This window comes from Sorex fumeus, unplaced genomic scaffold (assembly GCF_029834395.1).
Source record: "Sorex fumeus unplaced genomic scaffold, SorFum_2.1 ptg000092l, whole genome shotgun sequence".
Taxonomy (NCBI): Eukaryota; Metazoa; Chordata; class Mammalia; order Eulipotyphla; family Soricidae; genus Sorex; species Sorex fumeus.
In genome coordinates, this window is record NW_026606149.1 from 11214506 (window position 1) to 11230784 (window position 16279).

The window sequence follows — 16279 nt, forward strand, 5'->3', positions numbered from 1 at the left end:
GTGTGCACGTCCCCCCTCCCCCACAGCGGGCATGTCGGGGCCGCGCTGAGCCCCCCGTGCCCCCTGTGCCCCGCAGGAGGGCAGACAGGCCTCCCTGGCGGCCGACTTCTCCATCACGCAGTTCAAGCACATCGGCCGGCTGCTCATGGTGCACGGACGCAGCAGCTACAAGCGCTCGGCGGCGCTGGGCCAGTTCGTCATGCACCGCGGCCTCATCATCTCCACCATGCAGGTGGGCTGCCCGGGCTGGGCTGGGCTGGGCGCCCGCGGGCACATGTGGTGGGTGCATGGTGGGCACGCGGGTCACTTGCTGTCTTGCAGGCTGTGTTTTCCTCCATCTTCTACTTCGCCTCCGTCCCTCTGTACCAGGGCTTCCTCATGGTGGGGTGAGTAGCCGCCATGGGGCCTCTCCGGCCCCTCCCCCAGAGCCTGGGGGTGCCGGGGCGCAGACCCCACTCCAGGGGCCTCTTCGGCGCATGACGAACCGCCCCTTGCAGGTACGCCACCATCTACACCATGTTCCCCGTCTTCTCTCTGGTGCTGGACCAGGACGTGAAGCCCGAGGTGGCAATCCTGTACCCGGAGCTCTACAAGGACCTCACCAAGGTGGGCTGCTCCGGCCCTGCTTGCCGCCCGGGCTGACTTCTCTGGCTCTGACCTTGCTCCAGGCCCCTGTGGGAGTTGAGGACTTAGCAAATAGTTGGGCTCCCGATGCCGTTTCTGGCCAAACCCTCCCGCGTTTGGGCCCCAGTGAGTCTGGCTGCTGACTAAGACAGTGAGATCCAGCACTCACCTTGCCACGGGGCCCTGGGCTGTCACGTGTGTCCCTGCGCCCTTGTGACGTCACCAGGAGGCAGCTCGGAGTCCACAGAGCAGCAAGGGAGCACCTGGAAGGGGAGCCGGTCGCCAGCCACACAGGGCATGGCCTGCTGCCCTGGCCTTCAAGGGTGGCGCTCAGTGACCTGCCAGTGGACAGGGCGAGGCCCCCGTCAGAGCGCAGCCAGCCGGGACACACGCTGTGGTGGCGGCTCTGTCCCGAGCATTCCAGGAGCAGTCTCGGTCAGGAGTGGCCGCCCTCCTCAGGCGTGCCCAGGGCCAGGACCTGCATTGCCATCTTTGCAGTGCACTCGGGCACCGAGCGCTTGTCAGGCCTCATGTGTGTCTGAGCACGTCCGAGCACACAGTCCAGCCTGGAGCCAGTGTCCTGCTCCCCGCTGGCCAGTGTGGGACAGTCCCCCTCCCAGGAACCAGCCTGGGCAAGGTAGGGGCGAGTGCCATCCTCCTCTTTGCACCCCGTGGCCCCTTCCTTGGGGCTCTTGGGTGCTTTCAGCTCTGTGTGACTTGGCTGCAGGCGGGAGGCCACAGCCGTGTGTGCACACGCAGCAGTGGGCACGTGGGGGCCACCGTAGGGGAAGGTGGGTCCAGCGTGGGACGCTGCCGGGGCCCGTCCTTGCACACGACTGGAGAGCGGCTCAGACATCAAACCCTGGCGGGCCCTCCCTCGTCTGTCCTGCGGCATGTGTTCAGACGGGCTTTACCTTCTGAGAGGTGGATCTGCGTTCCCCGCGCCTGCCAGGAAGGGAGAGCAGGGCACAGAAGTGAGACGAAATGAGAAGGGGCCCCAGAGTAGCAATGCCGCCCTGCACGGAACCCCCCGCACGGCAGCGGGCCGCAGCCCAGCCAGCGTGTCTGATCACTTCTGACGACCAAGTAGCCGTGAGCACCCGGAGCCATCCACAGGCTGACTGAAATGCCACAGAGAAGCGGGAACCAGGGTCCTCACGGCAGGGGTTGAGGAGAACAGAACAAGATGGCCCGCTTTGAAGACTCCTAGCACGCAGGCCCCGGGCTGGAAGGGCGGACAGACAGAGTGGCCCGTGGGGGAGGGCGGTTGAGGAGGGGCAGAGTGGCCCACGGGGGTGGAATGTACGCGGAGTGCAGGGTCGGGCCGGGGCCTCACCGTGGTCGGGGAGCGGCCACCTTCACTGGGCGAGGGGGGTCAGCGCTCCTTGGGGACGCAGGGCAGGCCCTGAGCTGTGCGGGACCCAGGGTTTCGCTCTCGCCGCAGGGCCGGTCTTTGTCCTTCAAGACCTTCCTCCTGTGGGTGCTGATCAGCATCTACCAAGGTAGGACCCCTGCCCCCCACGGTGACCTCACACCCGGGCCCGCCCCGGCCCGCCCCCCTGCCCTGAGCAGAGAGAGGGGAGAGGCGCGGCTCTGCCCGGGCACCCCTGGGGTCGCGAGCCGCCCCCACCTCCGGAGTCCCTAAGCCAGCGCTCGCGGGGGCCTGCAGGTAGCGTCCTCATCTACGGCGCGCTGGTGCTGTTCGAGTCGGAGTTCGTGCACGTGGTGGCCATCTCCTTCACGGCCCTGGTCCTCACCGAGCTGCTCATGGTGGCGCTCACGCTGCGCACCTGGCACTGGCTCATGGTCCTGGCCGAGTTCCTGAGCCTCGGCTGCTACGTGGCCTCGCTGGCGTTTCTGAACGAGTATTTCGGTGAGTGCCAGCACCGCCACGGGGCCGCTTCCAGGCGCTTCTCGCCCCCACCCCACTCGCCCCATCCTGCCCTGCCTGTGCCCCCTCCCCCCACATGCCCCCTCCCCGCCGCGGCCCCGGCACCTTCCCCTGCTCCTCAGCACCGAGATCCAACCTCCGCCTCCCGTGGGAGCAGGTTTGCTCCCCTGAACCTCTCAGGGCACAGCTGTGGGCCCCCCAACTCCCACCCAGCCTCCACCCTCTCCCTCTCCCTCTCGGCTCAGGACTCAGGCTGGGGTGTCAGCCCAGCAGGCTCTTGATGGCCACACACATTCCAGTGACGCAACTCCACGTACACAAGCCCCAGTCACACTCACAACTCCACACTCCAGTCACGCTCGTGTCTCCACACACGCAAGCCCCAGTCACACAACTCCTCACACACCCTCCAGTCACACTCAGACTCCACACATTCCAGTCACACTTGCAACTCCGTACACTCACTACTGCATACACAGTTCAGTTTTATGTTCATTGACTACACACACTAACACACGACTCCACACACACACAGTCCAGTGACACAGTTCCACACACTCCATTCACTCTTAACTCCACACACACTTCAGCCATACGACTATACATGCATACTCCACCCACTCCAGTCACATTCATTACTCCACACACACACACACACACACTCCCATCACTCACAACTCCGCACAATCTAATCACATCACTCCACACAGACCACAGTCACACGACTCCAATCACATAATTACACACACACTCTCCAGCCACTCATGATTTCACGGACCCCAGTCACACGACTACCCACCCCGACTCTATCAGCACTCACACTCCACACACTCCAGTCACATTCATGACGCCATCCACACACTTGTTACGCTCTTGACTCCACACTCCAGTCACACTCACTTCTCCGCACACAGCTCGACAGCCACAGGCCACCGCTCCCGCCTCACCCTGTCCTCCCACGGGCCCCAGAGCCCCGCGCCATGGACAGCTGTGCGTGGGCCGCTCCTGGGCACTGAGCAGCGCCACTTCTCAGCCCGTGATCGAGTCGGTGCTGTGTCCACGGGGGGCTGGGGAGATGGGCCATCGGGGCTCCGTCCTGAGGCCGCGGGTCGGTCATGGTCAATTCACTAGCGGACCCTGGCTGGGACCTCCGAGCACAAGGGCGGGAAGTGAGCACTTTGGCCATGAGTGTTGGGGCCCTGCCTCGCATCTGTGGCCCACACAGGAGCCGCGGGCTTGCCTGGGCCCATCTGTCCCTCCTGGCCCAGGGAGAGGGTCCACCCTGCCCGCCCAGTGCCGTGCCCAGAGCCCCTGAGGTGCAGGCTGTGCCCTCAGTGTCCCCAGGCCCCTCACCTGTGCCTCTTCTGCAGACGTCACCTTCATCACGACGGCCGCCTTCCTGTGGAAAGTGTCGGCCATCACCGTGGTCAGCTGCCTCCCGCTCTACGTCCTCAAGCACCTCAAGCGCAAGCTGTCCCCGCCCAGCTACTCCAAGCTGTCCTCCTAGGCCGCCGAAAGGAGCCTCACCGGACCCAGCCCAGAGGCGTTCATGGCAGCCGGGCCATGCCTGGCCTGCTCCTTCCCACGTGGCCTCGGGGTCGAATAAACCAGTGCACTGTCTGCTGTCGGGGCTGTGTTCGTGCCGCGGGGAGGGCCGCGTCCCCCACGCTCGTTCCCTGCACGCAGTGACAGCCGGCCTGGCCTGCCCCTTGCCGCGGGGTCCGGTTCGGACATGACGGGCCTCCCCGAGGCCTCCGCCCAGCTCACACGCCCTCACAGCCAGGGGCCTGCCCCCACCCAGACCCCACTCAGACCCTTCGCGGGCCTTTGAGAGAGGGGGTGTTCCCGTGGGCGAGGTGACCTGCTGGGCCTTGCCGGGTCCTGGAGCCACCACTGGGTCCCAGCCCCCACCCTTGTGGGTGGCCTCTGCTCCTGGTGGCCCAGGCTCCCTGGCCTGGGGTAGCAGTTCCCCCGATGCCCACCAGGTGTCACTGCAGCGCATTTGGGGCTGGACCATCACCCAGCCGTGAGGAGTGGGCTGTGTGTAAGGAGGGAGCTGCCCCCCGGACACCACTCCTGCTCCCTTCTGGGCAGGGCTGGCCCCGTCTGTGGCTTGTTGAGCGATGCCCAGCCTGCAGGGAGTGGGCCCTGGGGAGGAGCAGGCGGCAGGGCAGGGGTGTTCTGGGAGGGTCTGCAGAGCGGAGCCCCCCACGGCACCATGTCACGGCCTGTCCTTGCCCCCACTGTGGAGAGGAGACCAGGTCACATCCACGTGACACCCCGGGATGGACCCTGTCCTGTCTGCACCTGCTCCGGCACCCCAAAGCCTGGGTGGGCCACGGGAAGGGGTGAGCGAGACGGCACGTGCGGAGACGAGTGGCCCGGACCCCTCAGCGAGCCTCGGACTATCACAGCCACCCCCCAGCTGTGGCCCGCAGCAGTACCCCCAGCTCTGGGACAGCACCTGGGGCCAGCCGCCAGAGAAGCAGACCCTGACTTGGCCAGGGCGTGAGACCACAGCAGCCGGTGGCCTGTGGCGAGGCCGGTCCAGGCAGACAGACGCAGCCTGGTGGGGTGGGCAGTGGAGGTGCTCCCCGCCCAGCTGCGGCTCCAGGTTACGGGCAGGTGGGCATGCCTCCACCACACTCTGCCATGCCAGGGACCCCCGAGATGTGCCGGCAGGGGACCTGGGCGCAGAGGTCAGCGGGGGGACCTCAGGAGTAGAGTCAGCAGGGGACCTGGGATAGGGGTCAGCATGAGAGGCAGAAACAGGTCAGCAGGGGGCCCGGGAGCAGGCCAGCCGACTGAGCCATAAGATTCCTTCCTCTCCCAGGAAGCCCTCCTGGCTTTGCCTGGGTCCTCACCTTGAGGACTGACCCTACATAAGGCAGAGTCCAGGCACCGGGGGCAGCCAACAGGCCTGTCTGTAGGTGACGGGGTTTCTCCTGAGGTCATGGCACCCCTCCTCGGGTGCCTCCCGCTCCCTACTTTCCCCAGGCATCCCCAGAGCCTGCTGCCACGAGCCAGGTCGGGTCCCTGAGACCTGGGCCCCTGGGCCCCTGCAGTCAGTGCCCTTGTCCATAGGTGCCTGCTCTGCCCACAGGCCCTAGGAGGGTGTGGTTCCAGAAGCTTCCAGAAGGTGGCACTCTAGGCCAAGCAAAACTGTCCAGGCCCATCCTGGATGGTGTGTCCAGGGCTGCCCGCCCATTCCTCGGGGCTCCGAGCCCCAGGGCCAGGCCTGGGCTCTCCCCATCCACCCACTGGGCGGCCCCAGGGCTGAGCCCTGAGCACCCAGAAACTAACCCACACAAGGCGAGGCAGCTTCAAGAACCTCCATCGAGCTTGTGAGCAGGGCTGGTTCATCCAAAGGGCTGCTTGGGGCTGGGGACCCAGGTCCTCTCAACCTCCCCCCGCCCCCTGCCTTCACTCAACTCCAGGGAAAGTGTGTGGGGGTCGCACACACCCCTCCATCCACTCCCCCTGCAGGAGGCCCCGGGGCTGGTGCCTGGCACATGCCACACTGGGGAGGCGAATGGTGAATCAGGGCCCCTACTTGTCCTCACCCTACAGAGGGACCGGGAGAGCGGGGGCTGATGGTGGGGGCGGGGGGAGGCTGTGCTCTGACCGGTGGGCCGTCCTGGGGTCATCCAACCTGCCCCGGGACTATTGCAGGGCCCTCGAGAACAGAGACCTGGCGTGACCCTGTGGACGGCTCTGCTGCCCCTCGGCTCAGGTGTGCTGGGTGGACGTGTCCCCCAATGTCTGGCTGTTACTCTGCTCACAGAAGAACCACTGTGGTCCCAGACACGTGGCAAGGCTTGGGACCTGGCGCTTCAGCCTTCCGGGAGAATGTCACTGCAACCCACAGCCGGACTCCTGGCAGCCCTCATAAGGGTTCCATAGCCCTGAAACTGCGCCAGCCCCTGTGCCGGCAAGATGCAGGGCTGGGGCTGGCTCTGGGGGGCGGCTCTGGGGGCTGGGTGCTGGCCTTGTGTCCCTCAAGAGCCAAGGTCCTCCCAGCCCACACTCACTTGGTGCAGGATCTGCCCTTGGGCACACCGTGCTCACTCTCCACCTGCTCCTCCCACCCCCACTGGGGGGAGGCAGGACCCCGAACAGCAGGTCCCCGCACATGGGGCGCCACCAGACTCCCTGGGGCCCAGACGCGGAGCCCTTGGGGCAGGGCCCTGTGGAACCTGAGAGGAATGGGGGTGCCTGGGGGAAGGTCGTGGGGAGAGGCCTGGTCTAGGGCAGGAGGCGGGTGAGTCCTGGAAACACCCTTGTCCCCCGCTGACTCCTGGACACCCCTGGGCCCCCACTCAGCTGTGAGGACACCCCAGAGCAACTCAGAACTCTGGAAGCAGCTAAGAGGTCACAGCCCCCAAATCTCAGCACACAGCTGGAGGGACCCAGCACCCGATTTCTGGGGGGTCCCTCAGAGAATCCAAAGCAGCCTCCTGGGGGCCCTTGCTGGTCACCGCATGTGTGTGACCAGGGATCTGGCCGCCGAAGGAGAGGCCAGCACCAGGACCTCAGAGCCCACTCCCACCTGGAGACAGGACGGGAAGGCTGAGAAGCAGCGAGAGGCAGCTCTGGGGGGCAGTAGCCAGGACCGAGTCTCCCCCCAACACTCGGGGCCCACCCAGCACATGGGCTTGGGCTGCGGCACAGCACACACAATACAGGAGAGCAAGCTGGAGGGCTTGGCTCAGGGGTCCCCAAACTGAGGAAGGGAAAGAGGGGGCGGGAGGGAGGGAGGGAGGGAGGGAGAGAAGGAGGGGGAGGGGGAGGGCCAGAGGGAGGGCTGGAGCTAGGGAAGAGGACCACTGAGCGCGGGTCCTGGCCGCTGGCCACGTGGCTCCCCTGCAGAGCCGGGCAGGCAGCGCCGAGCTCCCTCAGAGTGGACAGAGGATCACCCCAAACCCAGAGGGGAGTCCAGATGCAGGGGCCTCGGATGGCGACCACTGACCCGGGGCTCCCGCTCGCCCGGCACTCCTCCTTGGAGCCACAGCCCTGCGTCCACACCTCCTAGCTTTGTGGGAAAATCTGCTTTAACTTTTACATCTAAAACCCACCCTTTCCCGCTTAAGGGGAGCCGCTCAGGTTGCCGGCAGGTGAGGGGCCGGCGGCGCGCGGGCGGGGCGCCCCAGGGTCTCCCTCCCCCGGGGCGGCTGGCAGCGCGCACCCGCTCGGGACCGCGATCCTCGAAGCCGAGAGATGCGCACCCGCAGGGCCCTGGAAAGTGGTTCGCGTCCGCGGGTGTATTTGCCCAATAATCCGCAGAAACAACAGTGACCTAAAAATAGTCTTGTTTTCTGTCCTAAGCTCCTTTTAACTTCGTTAGTCATCACCAATTCTTAAAATAAAACCGTGTCCCGTCTCTCCTAGTAGCGCCTAAAACACACCTCGAAGGAGGCCGGCGCGGGGTCGCGGGGTCGCGGGGGTCGCGGGATGCTCGGGGGCGCGGAGGACCGGGCAGGCGGGACGTGCGGCCGGAACCGGGAGGAGGGCGCGGCCGGGCAGGGGCGCGGCCCGGCGCAGGGGCGCGGCAAGGGGCGCAGGGTTCGGGGGAGCGCGGGGTTCCGGGGAAGCGGCGCGGGGCCTCCGTGCGAGCCGCGGGGTCCGGAGGCGGCGCGCGGGGTCCGGGGCGCGGGGCGCGGGCCGGTGGCCACGGGCCGGGCCCTGGGCGCGCGCCGCCTCCGGAACTCCCTGGCGCTGGCGCGCGGCCACCGTGGCCCCGGCAACGGCATTAAACACGGGGAAACAGACGGGCGCGTCACCGCGGGGATAAGGGGCGCATTGAGCGCCACGGCAAAGGCGCTTTTCTGCGACGCCGGGAAAGTCGCCGCGGAAGGGACGCGCCCCCCGGCCAGGCCCCGAGACGCGCCGCGCGCCCCGTCGGGGCAAGGGAAGCGCCGGGCGGCCCCGGGGCGGCCGGGACCCGCGCTCGCGGCGACAACGCCTGGGCGCCGTCTGGGGGCTCCGGGGCCGGGCCACGCCGCTGCCCGCGCCACGGCCGCCCGGGCGCTCGCCGGCCAGGGCCGAGCGCCGGGCGGCGACCCCCGAGCACCCGCCTTAGCGAGCGAAGCCCGCCCGGCCCGGCCCAGCGCGGGTCCCCGTCACAGGCGGGGAGCGCGCGTCCCCGACGGGAACCCCTCACCCCAGCCCGGCCCCGAACGCGCCCCGGGGCCCGGACGGCGGCGGGGCACGTCCCGACCCCCCAGCCCAGGCCTCGGGGCCGCGCCGGTATTTACGGGGCAGGGCAGCGCCGACGCCGCCGGCCTGCAATCTGGTAGCAATTTAGCGGGACGGGAATTTCCTTTCGCCGCCTGCCAGGGGGGCGCGTTTCCAAATTTCCACCGCGGGGGAAGCCTGCGCCTCCCCGTAATGACTTCAGCATGCGGGGCTCCTCGCCCCCCGCCTCCCGCGCCCCGCGTCCAACCGCCCGGCCCCGAGGACGGCGGCGCGGACCCCGCCGGCGGGACCTGCCCGGCACCCCGCGCGCCCCGCGCCCCGGCGCCCCGCGCGTCCCGGCCGGCCCGCCGCGCCCCTGCCCGGCCCGCACCCTCGGCGCTCCCGCGCGTCCCCCGACCACCGCGCCGCGCGCCCCCCGCGCCCCGCGCGCCCCTCGCGTCCCCGCGCCCCGCGTGCCAGGCGAGCAGCGGCGCGGCGCGGAGGGCGGCGCTGGGCCCCAGGCCCCGGGCGCCGGTCGGGGCGGGCCGGCCGTGATGTCACGGCGGCGGGAGGGGGCGCGGGAGCGGCCGGGCGGCGGGAGGCGGGGGAGGTGTTTTCCAGCTTTAAAAAGGCGGAGGCCGCGCGCGGGCCTGCGTCAGAGCGCGGCGGAGAGCGGGACTCGCAGGTCCCCGCGCGCCAGCAGCGGCCGGCGCGGCTCCACCGCCCGCGCGTCCGCCGGCCCCGCGCACACGCCCCCCGCGCCCCGCCCGCCGGGTCCGCTCCCGTCCGAGCCGCTGCCCGCGCGCCGCGTGGATGCCAAGTACCAGCTTCCCGGCCGCTTCCAAGTTTCCGCTCGGGCCTCCGGCCTCTGCGGGCTGCGCGGGCGCCGAAACTTTGGGGCCGGCCCGCGGCACCATGAAGTCGGCAGAGGAAGGTGAGCCCCGCGCCCCGCCCTCCCGGCGGCCCCGGCTCGGAGCGCATCCCGGGCGCGGCGTGGGGACGCGCGGGCAGCACCTCGCCGGGCCGGGGCGCGCGCCCCCGCCCGCGCCCGACCCCACGCGCGCTCGCGGGGCAGCGGGCCCGCCGCGCCGCCCCTCGGAGCCGTCGCGGGTCCGGACGGTCCCAGGCGCGCGAGCCCGTCCGCCCGCGCGTCCATAGCGGGACGCCCGAGAGGGGCCGGCGGCGACGACCCTGCGACCGCGCCCCGCAGCGGCCCGCCCGCGGCTCCCGCCCCGTCCGCCGCCCCGAGCGGGGCGCGGGGCCTCTGCCTGGGACGGGGAGCCCCGTGCCGGGAGGGCCGGGGGCTCGGGGAACCCCGTATCTCCGCAGTGTTTTCCTGAGTTCTTCGCGCGCCGCGCCAGGCCCTCCCCGGGAGGCAGAAAGGAAGGTGCCGTTTCCTGCCGTTCCATAAACACAGGCCGGGGCAGCCGCGTCCCCGCGGGGCTGGGCACACCGGCGTGCGGTTCCGGGAGTGGGACCCTCCCCGCGGCCCGCCCACCTCCACGGGCCTGGAGGGGCTGGGGGCTGGCGGGGGAGGGCGCGCCCGCTTCCCCGACGGCCGGGTGCACCCACCTCCCGTCGCCCGTCGAGCCAGTTTCCTCTGCGAGTCGCCGGTCGGGTCTGCCCTGCAGCGAAGGGTGTTTTCTTGGGGAGAGGGACGGGGCCACGGGGCGGTTTTCACGGTTCTGCGACAGGGTGCGGCGCTCCGATGGGACAGGGGTGCGACTGTGAGGCTGCGGAGTGGGGTTCAGGCCCGCACCCAGACCCCGGCGGGCCCCGGGCGCGGGTCCTGCTCGCCTGGGCTCTGGTCAGCAGCGTGGGCGAGTGGGCGGCAGGCGTGGTGTTTGTTTTCCGTGGCCGGCACCGAGGTGCAGCCTCGCAGGGCGCCCCCACCCACCGCTCGGCCGGGCCTGCTCCAGTGCAAGGCCCCGGGCAGCTCCCAGAGCAGAACAAAGCCGGGCCTGTTCCCGCAGAGCTCCTGATCCAGATTAGCCCGGTGGGGCCGGCGCCCTCGCACCCAGGGCCAGGCTGCCGCCCAGGACACTGCTGGAGAGAGGTCCAGACCTTCCGCTGACACGCAGCCGGGAGGAGGGTCGCTGGCGAGGGGCTCGCCATCAGCTCCGGCACTGGGCCGCGCCGGGGCTTGAGGGCAGGTGGGCGCGGGAGTGAGCACTTTCCCGATGCCTTTTGCCGAGGTGGCTGCCCAGGGCGGCTGCCCGCAAGCGGGGCTGTGGTGTGCCAGGAAGGGCCTGAAGTCAAAGGAAAGCTCACGACGCTGAACAGAGAAAACGAGATGTGGCATGAAAACACTTTACGGCAAAACAGAAGTGCCATTTGCACAAAGGTCAGCAGAAAAGCCGGCAGCAAACCAACGGGCTCCGCAGGCCCGACGTGAGACCTATTGTTAGAAACGGAACCAGGCCACGGGGAGCCTCGCAGAAGCCGCCCGGGAAGCTCCAGGGTGGCTGTTTCTAGAAAAAGCCGCTCCCCAGGGGCAGGCCGTGGGCACGGAGGGCTGAGGGTCTGTCCCTGGGGGCTGGTCTGTCTGGTTGGCTCAGAGTCGCTCCCCGCAGGGCCGGGAGGGAGAGAGCAAGGCCTGGCCCCTCTGCTCCGCCACTGGCCTGGGGTCCTGGGGCCTCTCGGGTGCAGGGGTGTACCCCCCCCCCCGCCCACCCAGGACAGAGAGTCCTCCCCGCTCGCTTCCGGGTCCTCGACCTCATGGGGCATGGCTGCCCGGGCCGTGCTGTGTGGCCGAGAGGGCCCCCTGTCCGGTCCCTGTGCCCGAGCGGGTCTCCTGTGTCCAGGAGTCTGCCTTGTGTGCCAGGGTGCCTTTCTCCCTGTCTCACGTCCCTGAGTGTCCCTGTGTCCAAGTGTGTGTTCGAATGTCCCGTGTCCGTGTCCCTGTGTGTGTCTGAGGGAGGGCCTGTGTGTCCCTGAGTCCTAGTGTCTGTGTGTCCCCATGTCTGTGTGTCCTTGTGCTGTGGTCATGTGTCCGAACGTCTCCATGTCCATGTGTCTGAGTGTCCCCGTGTTCGTGTGTCCTTGTGTCGTGTTAGTGTGTACCCGTGTCCGAGTTTCCCTGCGTCTGAGTTTCTGTGTGGTCGAATGTGCCCATGTCCCTGTGTCCGTGTGTCCCCATTTCTGACTGTGCGTCTGTATGTCTGTGTCTCCATGGCCCTGTGTCCTGTTGTCCCTGCTATGTCCATGTGCCCCCGTGTCCAAGTGCCCGTGTGTCCCTGTGTTTGAGGGTCCATGAGTGTCTGTGTCCGTGTGTCCCCACATCTGTGTCCCCACGTCTGTGTGTCCCATCTGTGTCCGATGTCTGTGTGTCCCCACATCTGTGTCCCCAGGTCTTTGTGTCCCTGCATCTGTGTCCCCGTGTCCGTGTGTCTGTGTCTCTCCATGTCTGAGTGCTGTGTGTCTCCATGTCCTTGAGTCCCTGTGTCTCCATGTCTTGTGTGTTGGCGTGTCCCACTTCCATGTGTCCCTGCGTCTGTGTGTCCGTGTGTCCTGTGTCTGTGTCCCCGCGTCCGTGTGTCCCGCATCCCTGTGTCCCCACGTCCGTGTGTCCCAAGTCCATGTGTCCCTGTGTCCTTCGCCCGTGTGTCCCACATGCCCGTGTCCCCCGTCCATGTGTTCCCGCGTCTATGTGTGCGTCTGTCCCGCGTCCGTGTGTCCCGCGACGGTGTCCCGCGGGCAGTGTCCGGCGCGCTGGCCGCTCGGGGCGCCCGCGGCTGTTTATGGAAACCCGGAAACGGGCGGGGGCCGGCGGGTCACGTTACCGCGGGGCGGGCGCAGGTACCGCCGGGGCCGGGCAGGACCTGCGCTGCGGGCCGGAGTCGGGCCGGGCCGAGCCGACCCCGACCCGCCCCCGCCCCGCCCCGCCCCGCCCGCGCGGCCCGACATGACGGGGCCGGGGGAGCCCGAGTTCGACTTCGAGTTCCTCTTCGAGTTCGACCCGCGGGACCCGCGGCCCGCCCGGACCCCAGGTGGGTCCGACCCGCCCCGGTGCCCCCCCATCCGACGGGGCGCCCCGCGCCTTGCCCCGCCGCCGCGCCCCGAGGGGAGGGGGGAGCCCGCGGGAGTCAGGCCCCGGCTGGCGGTGGACGAGGCTGCCCCGACCGGCCCCCCCAGCCCCCCGCCTACCCCCCCCACCCCGCCTGTCCGTCCGCCTGCCCCCCCCCCCGCCTGTCTGTCCTGTCCCTCCGCCTGTTTCCCTGTCTGTCCGCTTGTCCCCCGCCTGTCCCCCTGTCTCCCTGTCCCCCTGTCCCCTGCCTGTCCCCCGTCCCTCCGCCTGTTTCCCTGTTTGTCCGCCAGTCCCCCCCCCACCCGTCTGTCTGTCCTGTCCCTCCGCCTGTCCCTCCGCCTGCCCCCCAGCCAGTCCCCCCGCCCCCCCCCCCAAGCTTCTGGGGCCAGTGGAGGCCGCAGCAGCTCCTGCCCACTCAGGCCCTGGCACCGGGCACGCGTCTGGCACCGCGGGCCGGAGCCGTTGCATAATATTTTCCATATCACCCGCCGCTGGATTTCAAAGCGCAGCGTCCCGCGCTGCCCGCTGGCCACCCGGCCCGCCTTGGACGTCGCCTCAAGGCAACCTTGAGCAGGCCGTGGGCGCTGGGCGCTGGCCTCCTGGTCAGGGGAGCCCGGAGAGGGCCTTCCCTCTGGCCGCTCCGGCGGCGGGGCAATCATGGGGTCCAGCTCACACATCACGGGGGCCGCAGGTCCTACTGTTAGAGCCCAAGACGGGCCGGCCGCGGGGGAACCTGCCCAAGGCCAGTGGGGGACACGGGCTCCTTCTTCCGGGCTGCTCTGATGCTCCCACAGCGGTGTCTGGCCCCTGTGGACGGGGGCCCGGGCCACCATGCCCAGTTGGGGACACGCATCCCCCTGCCCAGACGGCATCTGTGACGTTGCAGGGCTGCAGGGGAGGGCCGGCGCCTCTCCACTCAGTGCCGCCCTCTGACCCCTGCCTCTGCTGGGAAGATGGGGGAGGGGTGTCCTTCTGCTGCCCTCTTGGGGTGTCCAAGTCGGGGCTCTGCCTGAGGATTGTTCTGACAGCCGCGTCTCACTTTCCTGTCAGTCTCTGCTCCTTTGCTCTCCTCACCCCTGCAGCGGGGACAGTGTGTGAGGCCACCCCGACCCCCACCCCAGGGCTCCACCCCAGGGCCCCACCTCAGGCCCCCACCTCAGGACCCCACCACAGGACCCCACCTCAGGACCCCACCTCAGGCCCCCACCTCAGGACCCCAACCTCAGGGCCACCTCAGGGCCCCACCTCAGGACCCCACCACAGGACCCCACCTCAGGACCCCACCTCAGGACCCCAACCTCAGGGCCACCTCAGGGCCCCACCTCAGGACCCCCATCCCAGCCCCCTACCTCAGGGCCACCTCAGCGCCCCACCTCAGGGCCCCACCTCAGGGCCCTCACCTCAGGACCACCTCAGGACCCCGCCTCAGGGCCCCCACCTCAGGGCCTCACTTCACGCTCCCTCCTCAGGGCCATCTCAGGCCTCCACCTCAGGCCCCCACCTCAGGGCCACCTCAGGGCCCCACCATGTATGCCTGTTTCCCTGTCCATCAAGCCCCAAGCCCTCACCTTCCCCAACAGAGCTGCCAGCCACAGCCTTGGTGACCTACAGATTGTTGTGTGGGAGTTAGAGCCGGTGACACCTAACCCCACTCTCCTCTCTCAGGGGTTCCCCAGGAGCTGCTGGGAGGGACTTGGTCCCCTGTGTGGGACTGGGCCAGGGACTCGGCAGAGTGGACAGTGGCTGCCAGTGAAGGGGAGCTGTGTCGAGGGGGTGGTAGGGTGGGGGGTGCAGGGGCGCAGGGAGGGTGCGTGGTTGCGGGGGCGGAGGAGCAGGGTGGGTGCAGGGGTGTGGGTGGGGAGGGGCTCTGGGAGGGGGAGAGGCACAGGGTAAACCGGGCTGTGAGGGGGAGGGGTGCGGGGTGCGGAGCGGCCCCAGGCCAGGCCGAGCTCCGTGGCTTTGCTCAGGCCCGCGGCTGTGTGGGCCCGTCCACACCCTGGCCCAGGCCTGGTCCCTGTCCTGGGTCCTGTGCCGGCCCTGCCCTGGGGCACCCCTGCTGGATGCGGTGAGGAGGGGAGAGGTTGCAGGGCTGTGTCCAGCCCCACCAGGGTCTCCAGTGCTGTCCCTTCCCTGGTGGTTCCCTCAGTCCGAGACGCGTGGTGCCCCCGCTGCGACCCTGGTGGGGGCAGCGCCCGGCCTGAACCACCACCAGGCCTGGACGCCGACTTCCCGAGATGGCCCCAGTCCCGGAACCGTGCCCTTGGCTAGCCAGGTGATGCGGATTTGAATCTGGCGCCCGGCTTGCTTCAGGGTGACAGACGCCAGTCTGCGTATCCCCTGCTCCGTGGAGGCCTGTGAGGAGTGGACGGGCTGGGCATCTGCCTGGCCCTCCCCGCCCGCCCACCTTTTGTGCCACCCCTGCCCTTACCCCACACGCGTCCCTCAGGCCTAGCGTCTCTGCCGGAAGGTTCTGGGCACCACCCACCCCGTCAGTGTGGAACGGAGAGAGGGACCACTTGGGGTCCCCCTCCCTGTGCCTGGGGACCCTCAGCCGGGGTCTGGGACTCTGCCCCCATGGCTCAGACTGGCAGTCCCGGAGCCGTGACCCTTGGTCATCAGCCAGGCCACAGGAAGCTGGTGGGCGCGGCTCCTCCACTGCGGCCACTTGTCCATGAGTCTCTGTGCCAGGTGTGCTGGGTGGCCCGGGAGCTTGCACAGGGCCCAGAACCAAGCCCCCATGCCTGGACGCTAAGGTGGGGGAGAGGGAGAGATGGGGGGCTGCGGGGAGGTGAGCGGTGAGGTTGGGAACGGCGGAAGAGACCCCTGAGACATTGGGGTCTGCAGGGGGCTGTGGGGTGGCTGGCAGCCGAGCTCTCTTGGGTTGCATGGTTCACGAGGGCACTCTGCTCAGTGGGCAGCAGCATGGTACACGGGGTTCACAGGAGCCAAAGGTTGGCACACGTGCCTCGTGTGGATGGTCGCGTGGTACATGGGGTTCCATGGGCAGTGGTGGTACGCGTGGTTCAGTGGGCTGTAGGCTGGTACACGTGGTTCATGAGAGCAGGAAGGTGTGTCCCAGTGTGTGGGTGTGTGTGACTGCCCTGTGTGTGAGCATGCATGCTAGTGCAAGAGACACACGCTGTGTGATGTGATGAGTGATGGAGTGGGACTCCTTCTGTGGTAGGAGGGAACTGGTTTCTGCCGAGGAACCTGTCAGTCTCAGAGGTGACCTGGCCACCCCAAGTACTGGTCATGCACTTGGGGTTGGTTCCCTGTCAGCTAGGCCCTCCCCGGTGACCCCTGTCACCTGTTGCCTTGACCTGGCGATGTCCCGGACCCTGCCTCATCTGTGGGCCTCCTTCACTCTGGTCCCCAGGGAGCCTGTCCAATGCCTGCCTGGTCGCCCAGAGCAATTGGCAACCAGCCTGGGGACCCTCTGCAGAAAGGGCCTACGGCTCCTGCCCCGCCCACAACACGCCACGCCCATCCTGGCCCCGCCCACCTTGGTCCCGCCCATGCCACGCCCACCCAGCACCGCCCACCCAGTTGCTCCGCCCACCTAC

General features: G+C 68.8%; 2 protein-coding genes across 4 annotated transcripts in view; both read left to right on the forward strand.

Moving 5' to 3' along the window:
• The window catches only part of ATP9B (ATPase phospholipid transporting 9B (putative)), a 124042-nt gene extending 119968 nt beyond the window's left edge, over window positions 1-4074 (forward strand). The window contains exons 24-29 of one of the 2 annotated variants that reach the window (XM_056131486.1): window positions 77-232; window positions 322-386; window positions 498-606; window positions 2069-2126; window positions 2294-2497; window positions 3886-4074. In XM_056131486.1, coding sequence (XP_055987461.1) covers window positions 77-232; window positions 322-386; window positions 498-606; window positions 2069-2126; window positions 2294-2497; window positions 3886-4022 — 729 coding nt within the window. In that variant the 3' untranslated portion in view covers window positions 4023-4074. The remainder of the gene's footprint in view (window positions 1-76; window positions 233-321; window positions 387-497; window positions 607-2068; window positions 2127-2293; window positions 2498-3885) is intronic. The other variant, XM_056131487.1, reaches the window with a different exon arrangement.
• A 5252-nt stretch (window positions 4075-9326) lies between these two features.
• Window positions 9327-16279, forward strand: part of NFATC1 (nuclear factor of activated T cells 1) — a 41946-nt gene continuing 34993 nt past the window's right edge. For both annotated transcript variants that reach the window (XM_056131508.1, XM_056131509.1), the window contains exon 1: window positions 9327-9623. In XM_056131508.1, coding sequence (XP_055987483.1) covers window positions 9503-9623 — 121 coding nt within the window. In that variant the 5' untranslated portion in view covers window positions 9327-9502. The remainder of the gene's footprint in view (window positions 9624-16279) is intronic.